This window comes from Sarcophilus harrisii, chromosome 2 (assembly GCF_902635505.1).
Source record: "Sarcophilus harrisii chromosome 2, mSarHar1.11, whole genome shotgun sequence".
Classification (NCBI taxonomy): domain Eukaryota; kingdom Metazoa; phylum Chordata; class Mammalia; order Dasyuromorphia; family Dasyuridae; genus Sarcophilus; species Sarcophilus harrisii.
Genome location: NC_045427.1, coordinates 154,612,913 through 154,634,849, shown reverse-complemented (window position 1 = coordinate 154,634,849; position 21,937 = coordinate 154,612,913). Strand labels below are relative to the sequence as shown.

Here is a 21,937-nt window from a genome sequence, read left to right as displayed (position 1 = left end):
TTCTTCATTTAATGCAAAAAAAAAAAAAAAAAAAAAATAGGGGTAGCGATCCTGATTTTAGACCAAGCAAAATCAAAAATAGATCTAATTAAAAGAGATAAAAAAGGAAACTACATCTTGCTAAATGGTACCATAGATAATGAAACAATATAAATACTAAACATATGCACCAAGTGGTATAGCATCCAAATTCTAAGAGAAGTTAAATGAATTAATGAAGAAGAAAGAGACCACAAAAACCCATACTAGGGGAAGATTTCAACTTCTCTCTCAGAATTAGATAAATCTAGCCACAAAAATAAACAAGAAGTAAAGGAGATGTATAGAATTTTAGAAGAGTTAGGTGTGGTATAGACCTCTGGAGAAAAGTGAATGGAGACCAAAAGGAATACACCAAAAAAGGATTCTGGGAAGATGGCAGAATGGGTCAAAACATTTCAAACTCTCCAGATTTCCCTCACAAACAGAACAATTTTATATCTCAGGGCAAACACAGAAGACTTGGGGCAGAACAGGGGCCCTCCTGGGATAACCCAAGAAGACCTAAAGAAAGACCCCAGGACCTGGATTAATCTGTATGATTAATCCTCCTCCAAGCCAACACCAGAGAAATATCAAGTAGGAAACCCTAGGGCTAGTTGGGTTCTGCTGCAGCCAGAACCACAGAACTTTTTAGCTCCCAGACATGGTGGGGAATCAGGGATCCGAGTCCAGGAAGACCAAGGAAATCTCTGCAGAAACTGGGCCCTAGGTGAGCAGAGATGGCACCAGCAAATGAAGAAAGGGAGCAGAAACACTGATGGAAGCAGGCACATGCAGGATGGCTGGGGTTTGGGTTTGGGTTGCAGATCAGAGAGGAAAGCTGACGTGAAGCAAGAGGCACCATCATCTGCCCTACTGCCCCCACCCCTCCTTGAGGATTAGAAGTACTTACACCAAGAGTTCTTATTAAAAAAAATAAAATAAAAAATGAACAAAGAAGAACCAAATCAGAGAAACATACTATGACCATAAGGAAGATTGGGGTTCACCTTGTGAACAGTGTTCTCTCCAGATTTATCTCACAAACAGAACAAATTTATATCTCAGGGCAAACACAGAAGACTTGGGGCAGAACAGGGGCCCTCCTGAGATAACCCAAGAAGACCTAAAGAAAGACCCCAGGACCTGCATTAATCTGTGTGATTAATCCTCCTCCAAGCCAACACCAGAGAAACAGCGGACAGTGAAGTAAAAAAAGCCTCTTCTACCCTAAAGAGTAATGTTAAATTACCAGCCCAAGAAAGAATTTATAGAAGAACTCAAAAAAAGGCTTTAAAAACCATACAAGAGATGAAGAAAAAAATGAAGTTTAAAAAAAAAATCCAAAAACACCACAAGATTATTAGGGAAAAAAAAAAAAGTTAACCAACTAGAAAAAGAGACAGTCTTTAAGAAGAAGTGGAAGTTAGAAAAGCTAAAAGAGACCAAGAAATAACAAAACAAAATATAAAGAATGAGAAAATAGAACAGAATGTAAAACATAAGAAAAAGAATAGATCTGGAGAACAGATCAAGAAAAGAAAATATAAGAATAAGGTCACACTTGAAAGCTGTAACCAAAAAAAGAACCTAGACAAGAAATAATCAAAGAAAATTGTTTTACAGTAACAAATTTGAGGGAAAAGTAGAAATATGTTAGCACTATAATTGGAATTTTACAGGACTTATCAGCAGCCACAATAAAAGACTGCAGATTCTGGAATAATATAAAACCAGCAATCAAAAGAACTAGACCTGCAGCCAAAAATATCATATCCAGCAAAATTATTTAAAATATTGAACAAAAAGAAAAATGGTCATTAAATGAACTTGTAGATTTTCAGGACATATTTCAACTAAACCCAAACAATAAAAAACTTAACATATAAGACATAATATAAAAGATTAATTTCAAGGAACTCAACTGGACAAATCATTTCTGTGCTGTACATGGAAAAACGTACATCGTATATTTAAAACTGACATCAATAATTGGGTAGCTCAAAAGAGAAACTGGGTCTGAGTTGAATATGACCTACTTCTAACAAGCAATATTGTCTCAGAAAAGGTAAAAATAGTAATGATGCCATATAAATTCAGAGGAAGAACCAATACAGAAGCATTAGAAGGGGGAGAAGGGTTTGTTGCTCTGAAAACCTATTGTCAGAAATGAGTTAAATAGGGAACAGGGAACAATCAGCCATATTAATATTGCATGTTTACAAATGGGTAATGTGTATATATTTATATGTGTGTCTAAGTACATGTGGGTATACATGCATGTAGGTCTATGTATATGTGTATACAGATATATGTATGTGGGTCTGGGGGTAGGTATGAGTAAATATGTGTGTGTGTGTGTGTGGTGTGTGTATGTTTATGTGTGTGTATATCTATATCCATCTATCTATCTGTGCTTAACTGTAGCCTATTTGGAGAACGTGGAGGGATGGAAGGGGGGGAAAGAATAAAGTAAAAAGTATGCAGCAGAGAACAAAAGAATAACATAAAAGGAAGCAAAGAAAAGATGGACATGCATGAACATAATTTCTTCTATTATTACTTATATACCTTCATGAAATGGAAATTTATTGTTACATATTTTGAATCCTCCCTGACGTTCTGCTGGTATCAATCTTGGTATCATACTCAAATATTTATTCTCCCTAAACCATTAAATCCATTGATGTACTGAAGTTATCTCTAACTGGCTTGTTAGAAATCAGAAATATATGCTACAAATCAGGGTTTGATTTATAGGGATTAAACAAAAAAAATATATATTTGGGGAAAGGAGGTCTAGAGAGCCCAGTTATTAAAAATTTATCAGTGCACCTCTGACTATATCCAAATGCACTGCCGAGTCCCACTGATTCTACCTGCAGCTCTCAGATCTTGCCAGTTCTCACTATGATCTTTGTTTTTACTTTTTCTTTGTATCTGGAGCACATTAACGCCTAGCATAACTACATCAATGCTTATTGATTGACTGGTCAGCATATTTGGCTTCCTTCAAGACTCAGCTCAAGGGCCAAATCCTACACAATCTTTCCCTTATCTCCTCCAGTTGTTAGCACCCCCTAGCTGGAGATTTTTTTTTTTTTTAATTTAATAGCCTTTTATTTACAGGTTATATGCATGGGTAACTTTACAGCATTAACAATTGCCTGGAGATTTTTTTAATGTCACCTAAGGCTAACCTGGCATGGAACTTATCTGATTCAAGCAAGGCTAGATAAAGGTTCATCCATAATCAATGCCTTTTTAGATTAATAAAACCTGCCAGAGACCACCCTCCATTCACATATATATATATATATATATATATATATACACACACACATATATATATATATATATATATTTTTTTTTTTTTTAAAAGAATCAAGGATTACCTCCACATAGAAGAGCTTATTTTCATGTAGTTAATTTAAAATATAAAAGGATCAAAAGTAGAGAAGAATTACAAAGGGCCTAGAAGGGTAAGATTACCTGGAGCTCAGTTCTGGGAAAGCTATGGAGAGATGGCACTGGATCCAATCTTAACGAACCAGCAGGCTTTGAACAGGCAGAGGAGGAAGGATCTCCCAGTCATGTGAGCAATGAGTCAGGTGGTAAGGGCGGCCCAAGATCTGGGCAATCAGAGCCTAGTTACTGCCCGGGTTCGTGCCCACAACTTTGTATTACCAATAAGGGGGGGCCACATCTGTGCCAACTACTTTGTCCGCACTACTGATGAATGACAAAAAGGAGCACAGATGGTGTGTTTCAAAGGTCCTGTCCTAACACTTCCACCCGCGTCAAGGCTCCCTTCGGCCAGGGCTCTTATGGAAAGGCAGCAGTGCTCATGCACTTGTCTGTGACTACACTTGTTCCACAAGGTGATGAGAAGGCACAGAGGATACTGATTAAAGCCAAGGGGAGTCTTTGGGTCACTAAGTATATGCCCTCTTTTACGTGCAAGGGTCCTCAGATAAAACGAGATTAAAAAAAGATAAAGAAAAGAAACAAAAGGTAACAAAAAATAAAAACAAAATAGATAAAACAAAAGTCCTTAGAAGGATATCTTCAGAAAGGGCCTTGGCAATCTGTGGTCATTCCCATAGACTGAACCCCATTTAGGAATAATGACTAAGGTTCAGCAGGAGCTGTATGTCCCAAGTCCAATCAAAGACTATTCCTATTAGTGGACAATGTAGGAGCTTAAAGCATGGCAAGTGTTTACGTCAATCAAATATTTATTAAATGCTTACCATGAATAAAGCACTGTACTAAGTACAAGAGGCACAAAGAAAAAGTAAAACATCCTCTGACCTCAAAGGTGGTTTCTTTCTGACAGGGTAGACAACATGTAAATCAGTGTGCACATTTCAGACATGAACCAGTACAGCCAGTGCAAAGGCTCCCTCACAGAACATGAGTGTTACATCTGAAGTGCAGCAAATAGGTAGATACAGTGAGATCTTCAACTTCTTGAAGGGGGAAAAAGGCAGGAAAGGACTAGATTCTGAAAAAATCTAATTGCCAAACAGCTGTCTAGAAGATGGACAGACACTTGAGAAAAACAAACCAAATAGGCTATTACAACAAGCCCGGCTAAAAGTGAGATGACCACTCAAACCGGGATGGCTGTGTGGGTAGAGAGGAGACGTAAAAGAGAGAGATGATAGAAGAAGTTACAAGATTTGGCAAATGAGCAAAAGAAAAGACAGGAATGACAGCAAAGTTTCAAACCTGAGACACTTGGAAGGTTGGTGATTCTATGGACAATAATAGAAAAGCTCAGAAGAGAAAGTTTGAGGGTAAAGATAATGAGTCTGTTATTTTTCAGTTCTTTTTCACCCCACATGGGGTGGTCAAGATAAGGGGCAGAAAGAAAAGGAGGAATCCTGGGCAAGATTTTATAAATCTTCTAATCCAACCTCTTCCTTTTACAAATGAAAAAATTAAATGCAACAAGATTCATTTGCTAAGGAATTAAGACACAGAGGGATTAAGTAACTTCCTGAGGTCATACCCCTAGTAAATAACTGAGTGTAGATTTGAAGTCAGATCTTCTTGACTCCCAGTAACCACCAAAAAACACTTCCATGGGTATAGAATTCTGCCTATCCTTCAAAGAATTCTTCATGATTTACCTGTGCCATGAAATTTCTCAACTCCAGCCAACAATTTGTCCTTTCCCTTTGTCTGTACCCTACAATAAATCAATTAGTTACATAATATTTTATCTTCTAGTTGCTTATAAAGCTTATCTTTACAGTATTGTATTGTACAGTATTTGGGAGTCATGAAAATAGAGCATAAATGCTTTATTTTACATTTCATATATATATACATGCATACGTATTTATGTGTGTATATATATATATATTTATATTTGCTTTTTGTCTGGGATCTGACACTAACAGGCCAAAAATTAGAGGAATAATCATGAGTATTAAAATAATCAAAGAAAGGATGCAAAGAGAAAAAAATCAATAATTATACTTAAAAGAAAGGATGTGGTAGAAAAGATCTATCTATAAAGGATATGAAGTGATAGTTGTTTCTGAAGGGACAAAATAACAGGAGAAATCATATACGAACACACATATACACATACACCACACACACACACACACACACCCCTTCCAAATGTTTTAAAACTATCTGGAAAGGACAATTACAGAGAATAGTCCAACTAAAATGTCCTGATACAAGCAATTATCATGACAGAAAAGTTGAAGTAATTTTTTAGATGGTTTTTGTTGAGGGGAGAGGATTGGGTTTGTTTTTTGTTTCTTGGTTTTGTTTTGGAGTTTGGGGTTTTTTGAGAGGAAGACCTCTGGAGAGCAACCTGGAGGTAGGAGTGTAACTGATAAGTATCTGGAACACAGAATTCAAGTTACTTATCTATTCCAGATAAATTAATCAGATCTGCCCCAGGCAAAAACCAAAAAACCCCAACTATGTAGGCTTTAGATGTCCCTTTTCAGAAACCTTTCTAGGCCTCAGTAACTTCAGTAATGCCATAACATGATGATTAATTACATCAGTCTCTTTCTGAAATATCTTCTGTGGTTTCTTAAGCCAGAATGAGGACAAAAAAATAAATTGGCCAAAGAAGGAGGAACAAATTAACTAAAAGAAAAATTCAAAAACAAAGCAAGCATAAGAAAAGAGATTAAGTATGGAGAAAACTATAATAGATTTTTTAAAATTCCAATTGGTTAAGCCCTTAAAGAGTTTTCTTAGAGAATAGCCTTTGAGAACAGTGGTCACCAAAACCATTTGGTACTGGCTAATAAATAGAGTAGTTGATCAGTAGGTCAAGTTAAATTCACAAGACACAACAGTCGATGGCTATAGTAATCTAGTATTTGAAAACGCAAAGACCTCAGTTTCTGGGAAAAGAACTCACTATTTAACAAAAATTGCTGGAAAACTTGGAAAATAGTGTGGTAGAAACTAGACACTGGCCAACATCTAACATCCCATACCAAGATAAGATTGAAATGGGGTTCATGATTTAGACATAAAGAGTAATACTATGTGCAAATTAGTAGAACAAGGTATAGTCTACCTCTTAGATCTATGGAGAAGGAAGTAATTTATACCCAAAGAAATAGAACACATTATGAAATGTAAAATGGATAATTTTGATTATATTAAGCTAAAAAGTTTTTGTACAAACAATATTAATGCAGACAAAATTAAAAGGGAAGCAGAAAACTTGGGGGGAAATTTTACATGCATGGGTTCCAATAAAGGCTTCTTTTCTAAAATATAAAGAGAATTTGCTCAAATTTATAAGAATACAGGTCAAAGGATATGAACAGACAATTTTCAGATGAAGAAACTAAAATCATTTCTAATTATATGAAAAAATGTTCTAAGTCACTAATGATCAGAAAAATGTGTATTAGGACAACTCTGTAATAGGGTATAAAGTATGAAGTTCTCATTACTATGGCAGTTAGAAGGATTATATATAGACAGGGTACAGCTGTAAGTTGAATATGAAGGGATAATATATATATATATATTTTTTAATGATGAAATTAAGGGGTGAGAGAGGAATAAACTGGGAGAAAGGGAAAGGAAGAAGTAGAATGGTGCAAATTATCTGCCATAAAAAACAGGCAAGAAAAAGCTTTTATAGTAGAAAGGAAGAGGGGGAGGAAAGGGAGTGAATAAACTTTACTCTCATCAGAGTTGACTCAAAGAGGAGTACATATATACTCACATACATACTCAATATGGGTATAGAAATCTATCTTATCCTGTAGGAAAATAGAAAGGAAATAGGGAGGAAAGGTGATAAAAGACAGGTTATATTGGGGAAGGGGAGGAAGAGAGAAGAGAGAAGAGAGAAGAGAGAAGAGAGAAGAGAGAAGAGAGAAGAGAGAAGAGAGAAGAGAGAAGAGAGAAGAGAGAAGAGAGAAGAGAGAAGAGAGAAGAGAGAAGAGAGAAGAGAGAAGAGAGAAGAGAGAAGAGAGAAGAGAGAAGAGAGAAGAGAGAAGAGAGAAGAGAGAAGAGAGAAGAGAGAAGAGAGAAGAAAATAGCCTTTGAAATCCTAAGGAACAGAAAACACCAGAGTACCTAACAGATTCCTCTCTTACTACTTCCCTTCAACAAAAGTAAAGATTAGCCCATCACAGTCACAAATATACCAAGATACAAACATGCTCTACTTTAAAATAGCACCTTCAAGAAGGGGAAGAAAAATTGGAGAACAACAGGCTTGTTGCTTTGAGTTTCTTTAAAGTGTTTTATGAAGCTCCTTCCACTTATGACTTGGTCTCCCTCATCTGTGTAGCTGGACTCTTCTCAGGGGCAGTCACAAGCCCCAAGTGCATTGAGTACTCTCCAAAGACTAGCAGCCAAGGCGACTGACAGCTCAGGACCACTGCTCCTTTCCTTCCTCTACTGACAAATCCTTCTCAACCACATGAGAATGAGACAGCTGTAAACCCATAACAGACAAGGGACACCACTGTGACTGAGGAAAGAATTCTTGCACAAGGCAGCACTAGTGTTGCTAAGGGGCAGGCTATCCAATGCCACAAGTTTTCATGTGACCTCTCAAGTCTAAAAAAAAAAATTAATTTCAACCCTATTCTATAGGTCCAATGCCAGGGATGGTCTCTAATCCCATATATGCTTAAAATTCTTGTGCTAACCTTTAACTATCAACCAAAATCCCAACTAGTGACAGACAAACCTCAAATAACAATGGGAAAGACAGATTAGATTACTCTCACTTTACCACAGATTAACTTCAGCTTTTCTCATGATACCAAATACCATTTAATCTACTCTGCTAAGAATAATATTACATCATTCCATTGTCATTTGTTTCTCCAATTACAAAAATCAATCACATTGAAAACTCCAATTGATTCAATTAATCAAAGTTACTAAGAGCATCTTTTCTATAAAAATGACTTTTTCTCCATCTATTATGAAATCAAAAATAATGTCCAATGAAAAAACTCTCCAGTATGCTCAACTTTGGTGAAGAGGAAGAAGTCTGGAATGCTGGCTATTTCAATACACCAATAACAATGTGCTCTCCTCATCAATGAAGATATTGGCCAACCCCTCCACACTCCCATCAGCACCATGGAAATCACTTTTAGTAATTTCATTTAAAAACAGCTCTCTGAAATTTTCTCACCTCCATTTTTCTGGCAATTCTCCTGACAATTATATCACCCTTAGGCCAGTTTCAATGGTCTTGTGATGGAGAGAGCCTTCTCCACCCAAAGTGAGAACTATGGGGACTGAGTATAGACCACAACATAAGTCTTTTTTGTTGTTATTGTTGTTTGCTTGCATTTTATTTTCTCTCATTTTTATTCCTTTTTGATCTGATTTTTCTTGTGCAGCATGACAATTGCTAATTGATGATAAAGAAGAATTGCACATATTTAACATATATTATTTGCCAGCGAGGGAAAAAGGTGGGGAGAAGAAAGGGAAAAAATAAATTTGGAACACAAGATTTTACAAGGGTGAATGTTTGAAAACTGTGCATGTGTTTTGAAAATTAAAAAAAAGCTTTATATATAAAGAAGTTAATAAACATGTATAGCCAGAAAAAAAGTAAAACAATGAACAAAAAACAACTATATCACACTTTGCTAGTGGATAATCTAACAAGCTATTACTTAGAAACAGGGGGTGATGAGTTCAAAGGCACCTAGTAGATCAAAGTCATATGCAAAAAGGACCAAACATTGCTCATCAGGAGCCTTTGCGGTCTCAAGAAGTCACCTAACCAATCTCTCTCAGTCTCAGTTTCAGCTATAAAGTGAGAGGGTCAGACTAAATAGGGCATTGGAAGCCCTAAATCTAGGATCTGAGGAACTAAGTTAACACTTACCCAAGGTTAGCCTCAAAACACGAATTAAACACGGGTCTTCCTACCCCAAATCTCGGGCTCTAAGATTCTCTCCCCTATCACAGAATTACAACATTCTCTCTTCTATCACAGCTATCACAGAACAGTATGAGTGACAAAATGTGAGGTCATATGGGTATGGCAGATAAAGAGCTGGCCTTATGGCCAGGAAGATCTAGGTGCAAACCACATCCTGAGGGTGTGATAATGAAGTTCAAAGGAGGATAAAATGGCCAATGTTTTTATTTCAGAAAGTAAATAGGGTCCCTTTACCATAAGAATTTCAAAAGGTCACTCTACAAAGTATAGGCATGGAAGAACATGTTTCTAAAACTATAAAAAGTATCTAAAACTAAAAGCAAGCATCATATGGAAAAGGAAATTTACTAGAGCAGACTCCTAATAATTTTTAATTTAATTTTTTTTATTTTTTTAATTTAATTAAAACAAAATGCCCACCCTTCTCTCACTGTTTTTAATATCATTTTAGAAATGCTAATAATAGCAATAAGAGAAAGAAATTAAAGGCATAGAGACATAGGCAGACCTATCCCTATTTGCTGAGAAAATGTTGGTTTGTTTAGATCATTGGGCGTCAGCAAGGATGCTAAGTTTAACAATACTGTCAGCAAAGTTGCAAGCTATAAAATAAATACACAAAAATCAACAATATTTCTATATAATAACATGAAAGAGACAATAATAGATATGAAAATCTCATTCAAAATAACTACAACAGAAGTGGGGCCAAGATGGTGGAGTAAAGACAGGAATTTGTTCAACCTCTCTCCCAAACTGCTCCAAATTCCTTTAAATATTCATTAGAACGTTCTCATCATTATGGCATTACGAGTATATTTAGACAAAGGACATGGGTGCAAAGTTGAATATAAAGAGATAATATATATATATATATATATATATATTTTTTTTTTTTTTAATGGTGAAATTAAGGAGTAAGAGGAATGAACTCAGAGAAAGGGAAAGGGAGAAATGGAATAGTGCAAAAAAAGTCCTCCATGAACAAAGTGAAATATACTGTATATAAAATAATAGCAATGTTGTGAGATGACCAGTTGTAAATGGCTTTGTTATTCTCAGTAGTATTATCATCCACAACTACTTTGAAGGACTTATGATGAAAAATTCTATCTATCCCCAGAGAAGGAATTGATTATGTCTGAATACAGATGTCTCTATATCTCTTTCTTTATTTTTAACTTATTCTTTCTTGAGGATTTTTATTTTCATTAGGGTAGGAGATCTAGTTGTTTTTCTTTCACAACTTGACTTTTATGGAAATGTTTTGCAAAACTTCATGCGTGGCTTCTTAATTGTGAGTGGGGAACATTATTAATTGTGGGGAGGGAATCTAGAACTCAAAAAATTTTAAAAAACAAATATAAAAAATTGTTTTGAACATAACTGGGGAAAAATATTAAGTAAATTAATTAAAACAGCAAAATAACTATAAAATGACTACCTGGGGAATCAATCACCAAAATATATAAATATTTGTGCAGATTCAACTACAAAATGTTCTTCAAAGAAATAAAGAACTTGAAAAATAGTTGGGCAGCATTGATATAATAAAAATGACAGAATTATCAGTGTTAATATAATTCTAATGCTAATCAAATTATCAAAGAGATACTTTCCAAAAATTGATAAAATATTTTTTTTAATTCATTTGGAAAAACAAAAGATCTAGAGTATCAAGGAAAACACAAAAAAGGTAGAAATGAAGCAAGACTTCTCCACATCAAATTATACCATAAAACAGAAGTAATCAAAACCATTTGGTACTAGTTATAAAATAAAGAAATTATGTGGTTGGGGGAAAATATAATGAAAAAAATTTGGCAATGTAAAAGCACTTTAATAAATCATTTTCTAAAAAGAGAATAAAGAATGTGATCTGGGCTCCTCCAACTTTGTTTCTATCATTGCTCTTCCCCTTATAATTTAAATCTTACATCTAGAAGAGCAGAGAATCAAGTTTCTAATTTCAATATCAAAAGATATTACAAATACTCAATTTCCAAAAAGTAACACTCAATCCCCAACATTTGACTGCACAGGAGTCATTATCAGTAAAGAATTGAATAAACACAAATTGCCATCTCTATAAAATCCCATTTGTTCCATTCAAATATATACAGATAATGGGTTTGTAAAGAGATATGTGATGCAGTTTTAATTGAGAGAATCTAAGTTTAACACCTGGCTCTGTCATTTACTACTTTGTATGATCTTGGGCAAGTAAAACTGCCTCCTTGACCAGGATTTCCTATCATTAAGCTAATAGAAGCTAAAGTAGGTGGTTTCAAAAGTTTCTTACCATTCTAAATTCATATTCACATGATTGGGGAAAACTTATTTTACATTTCCCTTCTTTATACTCATAACTCTGAGGTTCTGGCCTTCATTACCTGTGATCTAAACCATGCTAAAATTCTCTCACAAAGTTTCCTTGACTCTAGTTTCTTCAGTTTCTAACTCAATACACTGACACACGCTTATTCTTATAACACACATTTTACATTCTTCAGTGGCTCACCATTTCCAACAGAATAAATACAAACTGTTTAGTGTGACATTCCTGGTTCCCAGCTTCCTTTCCAAACTTATTTCATTCCACTACCTTCCAAGTATTGGAACCAATTTCAACCAAATTCAACTAAAAGTTGTTTTGTAATATGGTTTTATCCTTTCCTACATTCCCATTATTTCGATATAAATATGGAGGATTTAAACAATCCTCTTCAAGTTGCCACCTTCTCCTTTGAGCCTCTTCTATGCCTCCAACTGCAAGCAATCTCCAAATTTATCTTTCTCTGGACTTTGTTTACATACTTATCATATTTTATTTACCATCTTGCATACTTCCCATTAGACTAAAAACTCCCTGAGGTCAGGGACTATTATTTTTCATATTTGTATCCCCTAAATTTTGTGAATGTTCGGCACTTGACATTTATTGGAAATCTAAATTATTAACAACTCACATTTTACAGTGTTTTTAAAGAATTTTCTTCACAACATCCCTATTTGAGGTAGACAGGAACTTGTTAGATATCTCTAACTCCACATGGTATATGGACATTATTTTGTCTGTGCTATGTTACAGTTCACCCTCATGTAATTCTTAACCAGTTGTTGTCCCTTGTGGAACTGCTGTATAATATTCCCAATTGTATAGATGAAAAAAGCAGGTCTTAAAAAAAAGTCACATAACTCACTCATAGTAATCAAACACATCACTGTTGAAAGAGGGATTCAAATCCAGGTCTTCTGACTCAACTCTACTTATAATATATATATATATATATATTTTGTTTTTTTCACATTTGTTTGTCTTTCGTTCTAGAAGTGGACAATGACATCAGAGATATGACGCCATGATGCAAGTGAATTGGATTTGATGACTATAAGTGACTCATTTTCTCTCTCTCTCTCAAATACATACACAAACACTATTAATGATATCTTGCCTTTCATGATGCTCTCTTCACCTGAATGCAAAATTAGGTGTGAAATATATATAAGTATCAAGTTCTAATGAAACAATCTGGAAAAGCTACCATAAAATAGATGTTTTTTAAAAAGCCAACTTCACTTCATTCAGTCCACAGGGCTTACTTACCAAGCTATTACAAGCCTCAAATGTTCTAAATAATGATACTAATTTGCCTTACATAGACTAGATTTCATATTGCAAATGGTACAGGTTTAATGCCAAGAAGCGATTAGCTAATATTGTACATAATTAAACAATCTTTCTTAAAACTGCTAACTCTTCCAAATATACAGGAACATTACAAACTATCTCCTAAATGTACTAAAAGGTATTATCTCATTCTCATTGCCATCATGACTTAACAGTTTCATCTAAACTATACAGGATTGTCCAGTGTCTTATTCCCAAACCTCCAGGTCGGTAACAACATCTACAATTCTGAATGGTATCTAAGGTTACTAGTGGCAGTCTCCAGCTCCCCACCATGTGCCTCTCTTCTCCCCCACTTCTTTTCTCTCACCTTCCTTCCTTACCATATAGTTTCCTATTTTCTTTATTCTACTTCCCTTTCTTTCTCTCTTTCCTGTCTAGGTCTACTAGTGAAAGTGATATTTTTTTTTTTACTACCAATATTAAAGTGTCTCCAGAATCCTAGATAAGACTGAGTTAAATAGTCTTTTTGACCCCCAAGATTAGAACCGATATGATGACAAGAACAAGCTAGCTTAAAATATGAATATGGGTATGTTCTTTCAAACTTCTTCAGAGTTATTGCCATTTTTTTTGTTCACACTCTCTTACATTCTGCACCTCCGCCAGTCTTAACCCCTTACAATATGAACAACATCCTCATCATTGTGAAACTGTATCCAAGTTTATCCATGACCTCAGTCACTAATCTGAGTCTTCTCTGTTTCTGCAGTTTACAACACTGTTGACCATTTCTTTCTTCATTAACAGAGCACAGAACTTTCAACTAGAAGAGACCTTCCATAGCATCAATTCCATTAAATTCAATAAATATTAAACCTCGATTTGTTTCACTGCAATAAGCACTGGCAGTTCAAAGATGAAACAAGACAATTCGTGTCCCAAAGGAATGTATAATGTCTATCACCTAGTTTTGTTCATTTTGAGGGGAGAGGGGAGCATATAACATACAATTAAGGAAAGGACTGGGATATCTATAACAAAAGTTAGAATATGACAAGTGCATCGACTAGGTCTGAACAGAATAGTATAAGAGAGTCAAAGGAGAAGGTTACTTATGCCTGGGGGAATCCAGCAAGACATTGTAGGAAGAAATATCCAAGCTTTAAAAGAAGAAAAGAGTTTTAAATCGAACAAATGTGGAGGGAACTTTTGCAGATACAAGGGACATTGTAGATAATGATAGAATCAACAAACACCAGGAGAAATAAAAGGAAGGGCAAATTAGTCTTTGGCAGAACTACTAGAAAGGTTGAAGAGAGATTATACACAGCTTTGAAAGAAGCCAAATAAAGACTCATGGTACTGTCCTCATTCACCTGTTATCCAACTGCTTCTTCTCTCTCTCTTCTGCTAAAATTCTTTTTTTTCTTCTATTCCTGGTTCTCTCTTCTCTTTTCTCTCTTTATAAATCTCCCAAGAGATCATATCCTCTCAGTTTCAACTGTCTCCTCATGTAAACCAGAATTGCCAATCAATCTCTTTTTGCACTCACAAGTACATTTATATCTTCACAGCCTTCCAATTCCTTGTCTGAACTGCTTAAATTCGCTAGATCATAGCAGCACAGATTTCAAGTTGCAAGGATTCTTGAAGGCCATCTAGTACAATCCTTCATTTTAAAAATGAGGAAACTCAGGCCAGAGAAGCAAAAAAATAACTTGGGTAAGATCAAGCAACATATAACTGCCAACCAGGATTCAAACACAGGCCCTTTTGTTTCAAATATAGTCTCTTTCTACTACACCATATTCTATTTATGTAAAGACCTACTTTTCCCTCAAGGCCTGGCCATCTCCACTAAAGCCCAATCTCCTAAACACTCTCCCCTCAAATCTCATAACACCTCATCAGTATCATGCATTTGACACCTACCTTAAGCATTCTTTTGTTAATTCTTACATGTATATTCAGTTTTCCCAAGTTAGACTTGGAGTTCAGGAAGACTTATATTTAAATCCTGCCTCATACATTGATGGAGTGACTAAACCTGTTCAAATCACTTAACAAGTATCAGCCTCAGTTTCCTCATCCAAAAAATAAATATAAGAATAGCACCTATCTCAAAATGTCTATTCTAGGGATCAAAAGGGATAATATATATAATATATGCAATATACTTTGTAAATCTTAAGGCACTAAATAAATGTTAGCCATTTGAGAGAGAGAGAGAGAGAGAGAGAGAGCGCTAGCTTTACAATTCTCCATATCCAATTTAAAGATGCATAATGGAGAAAATGAATTTTAAAAAATTATTTTTATTGCTATTGATAATATTTTAAATTAAATTTCCTAAAACACATTTGCTGAAATGTGGTCAGAGTTAAAGCCAGAATTCAAATGCAAAACCAATTTTTATCACATACCATCTAAATGTATTAGCACTCAGAGGCCTTAATAGACACAAACAAGGAACTTGGTTATGTTAAGGTGGGAAGAAAGATTGTGGGAGATAAAAGAGGACCTAAAGCCATTTATCTTATGTCAGGGTGAACAGGGAAGCAACAAGGGGAGCCTAAAGAACAAATTCCCTCTTCCATTTACTTAATCTATAGGAGCAACATTAACTTCTCAAGGTAAAGGGATCTTTGAGTTCTTGTGGTCTTTCTGCCCCATCTTATATTGAAAAAAATGAAAAAAAAAATTACCTCCCTTTCTTCATCTTCCCCACCATGTCCTAGGAAGTTCATTAATGTGAAAATCTCATCCTTTCCAAGATCTGATCAGCCTTCAAACAGCCACCCTTACCCCTCTGACTGAAGGGTGAAGCTATAAACTCCAAAACCTCCCTTTAGGAAGGGAGTTTAGAGCAGCTAGATGGCGCAGTGGATAGAGCACCAGCCCTGAAATCAGGGGGACCCGAGTTTAAATCTGACCTCACATTTAGCACTTCCTACCTGTGAGACCCTGGGCAAGTCACTTAACCCCAATGCCTCAGGAAGGGGAAAACAAGGGGGGGAGGGGGGAACCTCAGCTCATAACATCTCATAGGACTGCACTGCTTCTGGGACTTCTCTGACTTCCACTATGCTCCTGGAGGGATACCTACCACCCAGTCACTTCTATTTTCAGCTTCTTTTTGTGTGAAGGTTCCCCAATCAGATTGTAAACTCTTTGAGGGAAAAGTCTGCATTTCATTTTGTGTATTTGTATCCCAAGTGGTATATAGTAGACACTGACCCCATATCTGATCTCCAGTCACATAAATCAAATCTCTTCACTCTTCTAATAGCCCTTCAGATATCTGAAGATGGGAATCATGTCCCCTGTATTCATTGAATCAAAATTCTGAGAGTTGGAAGGCACCTTAGTGGTCATTCAATCTACCCCATACCTGAAAAGAATCCCCACTACAATATGTGACAAGTGGTTTTCCAGACTCTGCTTGGAGATTTCCATAGGGAACAAACTCAACATCTCTCACATTCCATTCTATTTGGAGACACCTTTAATTGTTAAGTATTTCATAACATCAAGCACATCAATTTGACTCGGTAATAACTAACCCATTGCTTCTGGTTCTGTCTTTTGCTGCCAAACAATGGGATAATATCCTGGTTGCCCTCTTCTGGAAGTTCTCCAGTTTAGCAATGACCTTCAAAAATTACAAACTCCAGAACTGGGAACACTATTATGGCCAAAGTCTGCCAAAGGCAGAAGGCAGAAGGATTTTTCACCTCCTTTGTTCTTAAAATTGTACCTCTCAAGGAAAGCCAAGATCACATGAGCTGATTTGGTAAATATACCATACCATAAGCTCATACTAAGCCTGCAGTCCCCTAATATGTGTGTGTATTTATATATATATATATATGTGTGTGTGTGTGTGTATGTGTGTGTATATATGTATACATATATGTATACATATATACATACATATATACATACACCTTTTTCTTACAAAATATCCCTTCTCCAAATTGAATTTGTGAGTTGATTATCTGAACTTAAATGTAAGACTTTGCAATTTTCCCACTGAATTCATTTCTTCTTATTAGATTTAGCCCAGTGTTCTAGCCTCTTCCCCAGGATTCGTATCCTCAGAACTGTTCTTGAAACAAGAGTCCCCTCAAAATCCTAGTCATGTTCTCTTGATGTAATATAGCTTCCAGAGGAGACAGCAATGATTCTGATGTCTACTGACCTTAGGGGGCTTCTATTCTAACAATAAATCAGTGATCCTAAGTCTTCTTGCTTTAGAGTCTGGTCCAGGGAACTCCCACACCCAATGTAATAAAAACAATCTGTCTGATTCTGAAGTCTTCTGGTCTCAGGAAAGTACCATGGATGAAACTCCTGAGACAATAGTGAATAGACCACTCAGTTCACTGCTGACTGTCAGATAGATTATCTGTTGGTCAGTGAAAACCAAATTCCGGAGACCACTCCTTGGTCCTACATCTGGGCCACAAAATTAGCATATATTTAACATGAAATATATGCTATATGCTTTTAACATGAAGAACTAGATAAATGTGTCTCTCTGCTTCTGATTCTTTGCTAAATTCTCTTGGAATTTAAACCGTTTGTAATAGCATTACAATTACAATAAACTTTGCCTCTTGACTTGGAGATGGGTTCAAGCCTGCAAATTCTTTTGAGACACCTCTGTGATCCCAATCTTCTGAGGTCCCCTTTCTAACCTCAACACTTTGAACTTGCTCATTTGCCAATTTACCTCCAACATGTAACTCCTCAAATTGACTCTTATATTTTATGCTAATATGACTCAAGAAAAGTAGAGTGGAATCATTATTTCCTTATTCCTAATTATGGTTTCACTAGAGCTATCTAATATCACATTAGGTTTTAGGGGGCAGCTACATCTCACTACTGATTCACACTGAACTTGAAATTTATTGAAATCTAGTAGAGTGAAAAAAGTAGAATATTTAATCAGAGGATCTGGGCTCAAATTCTGAACAAATATCTTGAACTAATCAACTTAAATTTTCTCAGCCTCCACTTCCTCATTTTAAAAAATAAATGAGAGGAGTTGGATAATCTCCAAGGTTCCTTATACTTCTAAATCTCTGATCCTAAGATCCTATTTTTCTTATAAATGAATGCACAGCCAGGTCTCCCTCATGTTGTATTCGTACTTCTTTAACTTAAAGCATCTATTAATTAATTTTTCATGTTATCATTTTCAGAACATCTTATCTGTGATCTTTCTAAACCTTGATTCTGTGATCCAATGCCTTAGCTACCCAATTCCTCTGTGTGTCACCCACAAATCTGAGAACCTGCCTTCTATAGCTTTATCCAAGTCACTCATAGCAGTGTATAAGACAAGTTCCTTGATACCAGTTAGGGAATACATAATGTTTTTTAAAAAGTTTCTATCCGGATTGGTATCAATCCATTAATCAACACTTTTTGAGTGCTACTGAACAGCTATAAATCCAACCTAGATTTCCTCATCTTGCCCATAGGCGTGGTGACCTCAAGATCCTGTACCATGAAAGGTTTTGCCACACATCTTGACAAAACAGAGGAATCCTATTATCCATAATAGTTTTTGGTTTAGTAACTGTAAAAAAAAAAAAAAGAAAAGAAAAAGAAAGAAACTATAAGCTTGGCAAAATGTTTTAGTGAGCCAATGACAATTCCTACTGAAGATTCCCCGAGTACACAAATCATTCATTTAATGATATAGTATATAAAGGCACCCAAAGAGCAACATCAAAATCATTTTCTACACTTTTTAGGAATCTATCTTTTTTCATCTTTTACCCAACTCAAGTTTCAGAATTACAGAATAGTAGAGCTGACCAGAAGAAATACAGATATAACTAAGGACAATTTTAACTAAACCCCAAACTGAAGAGACTTTCCCAAAGTCACAGTGCTATTTAGCAGCTAAACTAAAATCAGAAACGAGGACTTCTGATTTCTTATCAATGCTTTCTCAAAGCCAATCTCTTAAAAGTCCTTAATCTGGGGATGTGCTTAATTTTCCCTAAGAGTCAGAAAACTTGTATAAAAATAATTCCATACATTTTAATTACCTACATTATTTTGGGATCTCTTATCCTCATATAATATTTTGCATATCAATATCATGGTATAAATAATATAAACAGACACATGCGAGTGAAAGTTTAAGGTTTTTTAAGTCACTTGTGGCTTTTAAACTCAAAAAGCTTTAAAATTGACTTTGTAAATAGTAATAAAAACTAGGATTTATATAGTGCTTTAAGGTTTGCAAAAAACTTTAATAAATATAATCTCATTTGATCTTCATAAGAAACCTGATAAGTTAAGTACTCTACTTCTATCCTCATTTTATAGATAAGGATATTAGGCAGATAGAAATTAAGTGACTTTTCTGGGGTAATAATATGTATAGTGAGTGCCAGATTCAGAATTTGAACTCAGGTCTTCCTGAAGTCCTATTTTCCTGATATCTGATTCAGTATCTACCCTGCGACCTAGCTATAAAATGTTACTTCTTTGTTTTCTTTAAAAATCATTGATTTCAAAATACTGACAATAATTATGACTTTCTACCCTATGAGAAACTGAAAATCTTCCTGTTAGTATCTTCTAACTCCCTAGCATTGTGGATAGCAGTGTCTAGTTAGGAAGAGGTTAAGTTCAAATCCTACCTCAGATGCTAACCAGTTTGCTACACTAAATTACTTAATCCTGTTTGCCTCAGTTTACTCAATTGTAAAATGAGTTGGAGAAGAAAATGAGAAACCATTCCACTTATTTTTGTCAAGAAAACCTCAAATGAGGCCAAGAAGAGTCGGACAAGCCTGAACTCATAACTACTAGACCTTGACTTATATAAGCCAATAGAATCTGGGGAGGAGAGGACAAAAGTAGGTCATTTAATCTATTTGTGGATCAACAGAAATAAATGGCTTTTCTACTTTGCTTATAATCAACTCAGATAAAATTTTTTAGAAGTTGTTAACTTTTCAAAGCTACTTCCTAACCTGATCAAATTTTGAAAATTAAATGGAAAAGGACTAATTTTTCTCTCAATAGATGAAAAAAAGTCAAAACACGGAAAGGAGTAAGATTAAAATGTCACAATACAACGCTCTAACAAGTTTGGAACTTCTCACTCAGTCCGTTTTAAACACATGGGCACTCAGTACAGATGTATCTCTTTTCAGCAGCTTTTCTCAAGTGCCCTTTCAATTCTCTGGCCCATTTATGACTTTCATTTTAAAGGATAGAAACAGTTCTTCAGTCACACTTTTAACTTCATCTTTGCTACTGATCAGAAGCTTTACATTCCAAGTAATCAAAAAAGTCTGTAATTAAGACAGATATGGGCTGAGTCGGCTCTACATTAGTGAAAGAATACAGGACGTGGTGTCCAAAGCAGCTGGTTCAAATCCTATTTGCTCTATTTGTGACCTTGAGCAAATCACTTAAATCTATAAATCCCTTCGTCACATGGAAAATGAAAATATAATAGATAAAACTCCAAGAATCTTATCGGCTCAAAATCTAGGTTAAATTACTATCTTTTCTGCGAATGCTTTTAGAACAGGTATGTTCGCTGGTGTACTTTACCATCATTCCTTCTGGAGAAGAAAGTTGTTTTTTTCAGAACTTAAAAAAAAATTGTTCGAATGAATTGAAATACAGAGGGGTCTGACAGTATTTTCCCTGTACGAATTTGGTTCAATAAACTTTTAGGAAGCCTCTGCAGTGGGCTAGGCACAATTAAAAAAAAAAAAAAAGTTCCAGCCTCAGATACTTAAGATGCTAATGGAGTGGGGGTGGGAGGGAAGGATATAATAACACAAAGACTAGGAAGTAAATAAGAATACAAAAATTTAAAAAAAAAAAAAAAAAAAAAAAAGCATATACAAAATTGAGGCGAAGAAAGGCCCGGATAAAACTGGGGGGCGGGGAGGAGTGGAGGGACGAGGCGGACCCGAGCGGCGATCACAAGCGGGTCTGCCCAGGGACCGCTTCTGCGGAAGGTAGCAACTTTTCCTCTGGGGATATCGACGCTCTGACAGTCTGAAAGCGACCCAAAATCCCCAGCCCGGGAGTTTCCCGGCGGCTAGCTCTGCTTGCAGAGAGAGAACGGGAAAGTTCAGCCTGGAAGCCTCCGCAGGAGAGAGCACCGAGGAAAAGCCGCCGGAACCTCCAGCTTGGGAGGACAGACAGACTAACAGATAGCGCGGACGGGCGGGGCAGAGCGCCGCGGGGGCGGCAGGGGATCCCCTCTGCCTCGGGCTTTCCCACCGGGGAGGGAGAAGGGGCGGGACGAGGGCGGAGGACGAGCCGGGAGGGGGGGCGGGAGCGAGGGGACAGAGGAGGGACAGGCTCACTCACCTTCTGTTCATGGGCCTGACTCTCACGGCCACTTTGACTGATGCCATGGCTCATCCCTGCCTGGCCAGCACTAGCTCGGCCCCTGACCCCCGGGCTCGCCGCTGCCTCCTTCGCGGCCCCCTACAAGCCCGAGCGTCACCGTCACCGCCTCCCCCGCCCTGCCTCGGCAGCAGCTGCCCTCGCTACTCCCGGGAAACTACTTTCTCCACTAGCCGCTGCCCCCGCCCACTTCCCCCTCCTCCTCCTCCTCCTCCGGGTTTTCCTCGACTCCCAGAGTTCCCCCTCCCCACCCTCTCTTTGGTCTCCCCCGGGAGGGCGGGGCCGGCCTGGGCACTCTCAAAGCTTCCTCCTCCTCCTTGCAGCCTCCAGCTACCCTGGATACTGAGCATGCCCAGTGTGAGCTCCAGCGAGGAGCAGGCGAGGAAAGGCGGCCGGGCGGCCGGGCCCCGGGGGGCGGATTCCACTTCTCCGGGTTTCCATGACAGCCG

The 21,937-nt window shown here is 36.7% G+C and overlaps 1 protein-coding gene across 5 annotated transcripts in view; it reads right to left on the bottom strand.

The window, feature by feature from the left end:
• Positions 1–21,701, bottom strand: part of KIF16B (kinesin family member 16B) — a 340,481-nt gene extending 318,780 nt beyond the window's left edge. For all 5 annotated transcript variants that reach the window (XM_031951076.1, XM_031951079.1, XM_031951077.1 and 2 more), the window contains exon 1: positions 21,450–21,701. In XM_031951076.1, coding sequence (XP_031806936.1) covers positions 21,450–21,496 — 47 coding nt within the window. In that variant the 5' untranslated portion in view covers positions 21,497–21,701. The remainder of the gene's footprint in view (positions 1–21,449) is intronic.
• Between the last annotated feature and the right edge of the window lie 236 nt (positions 21,702–21,937).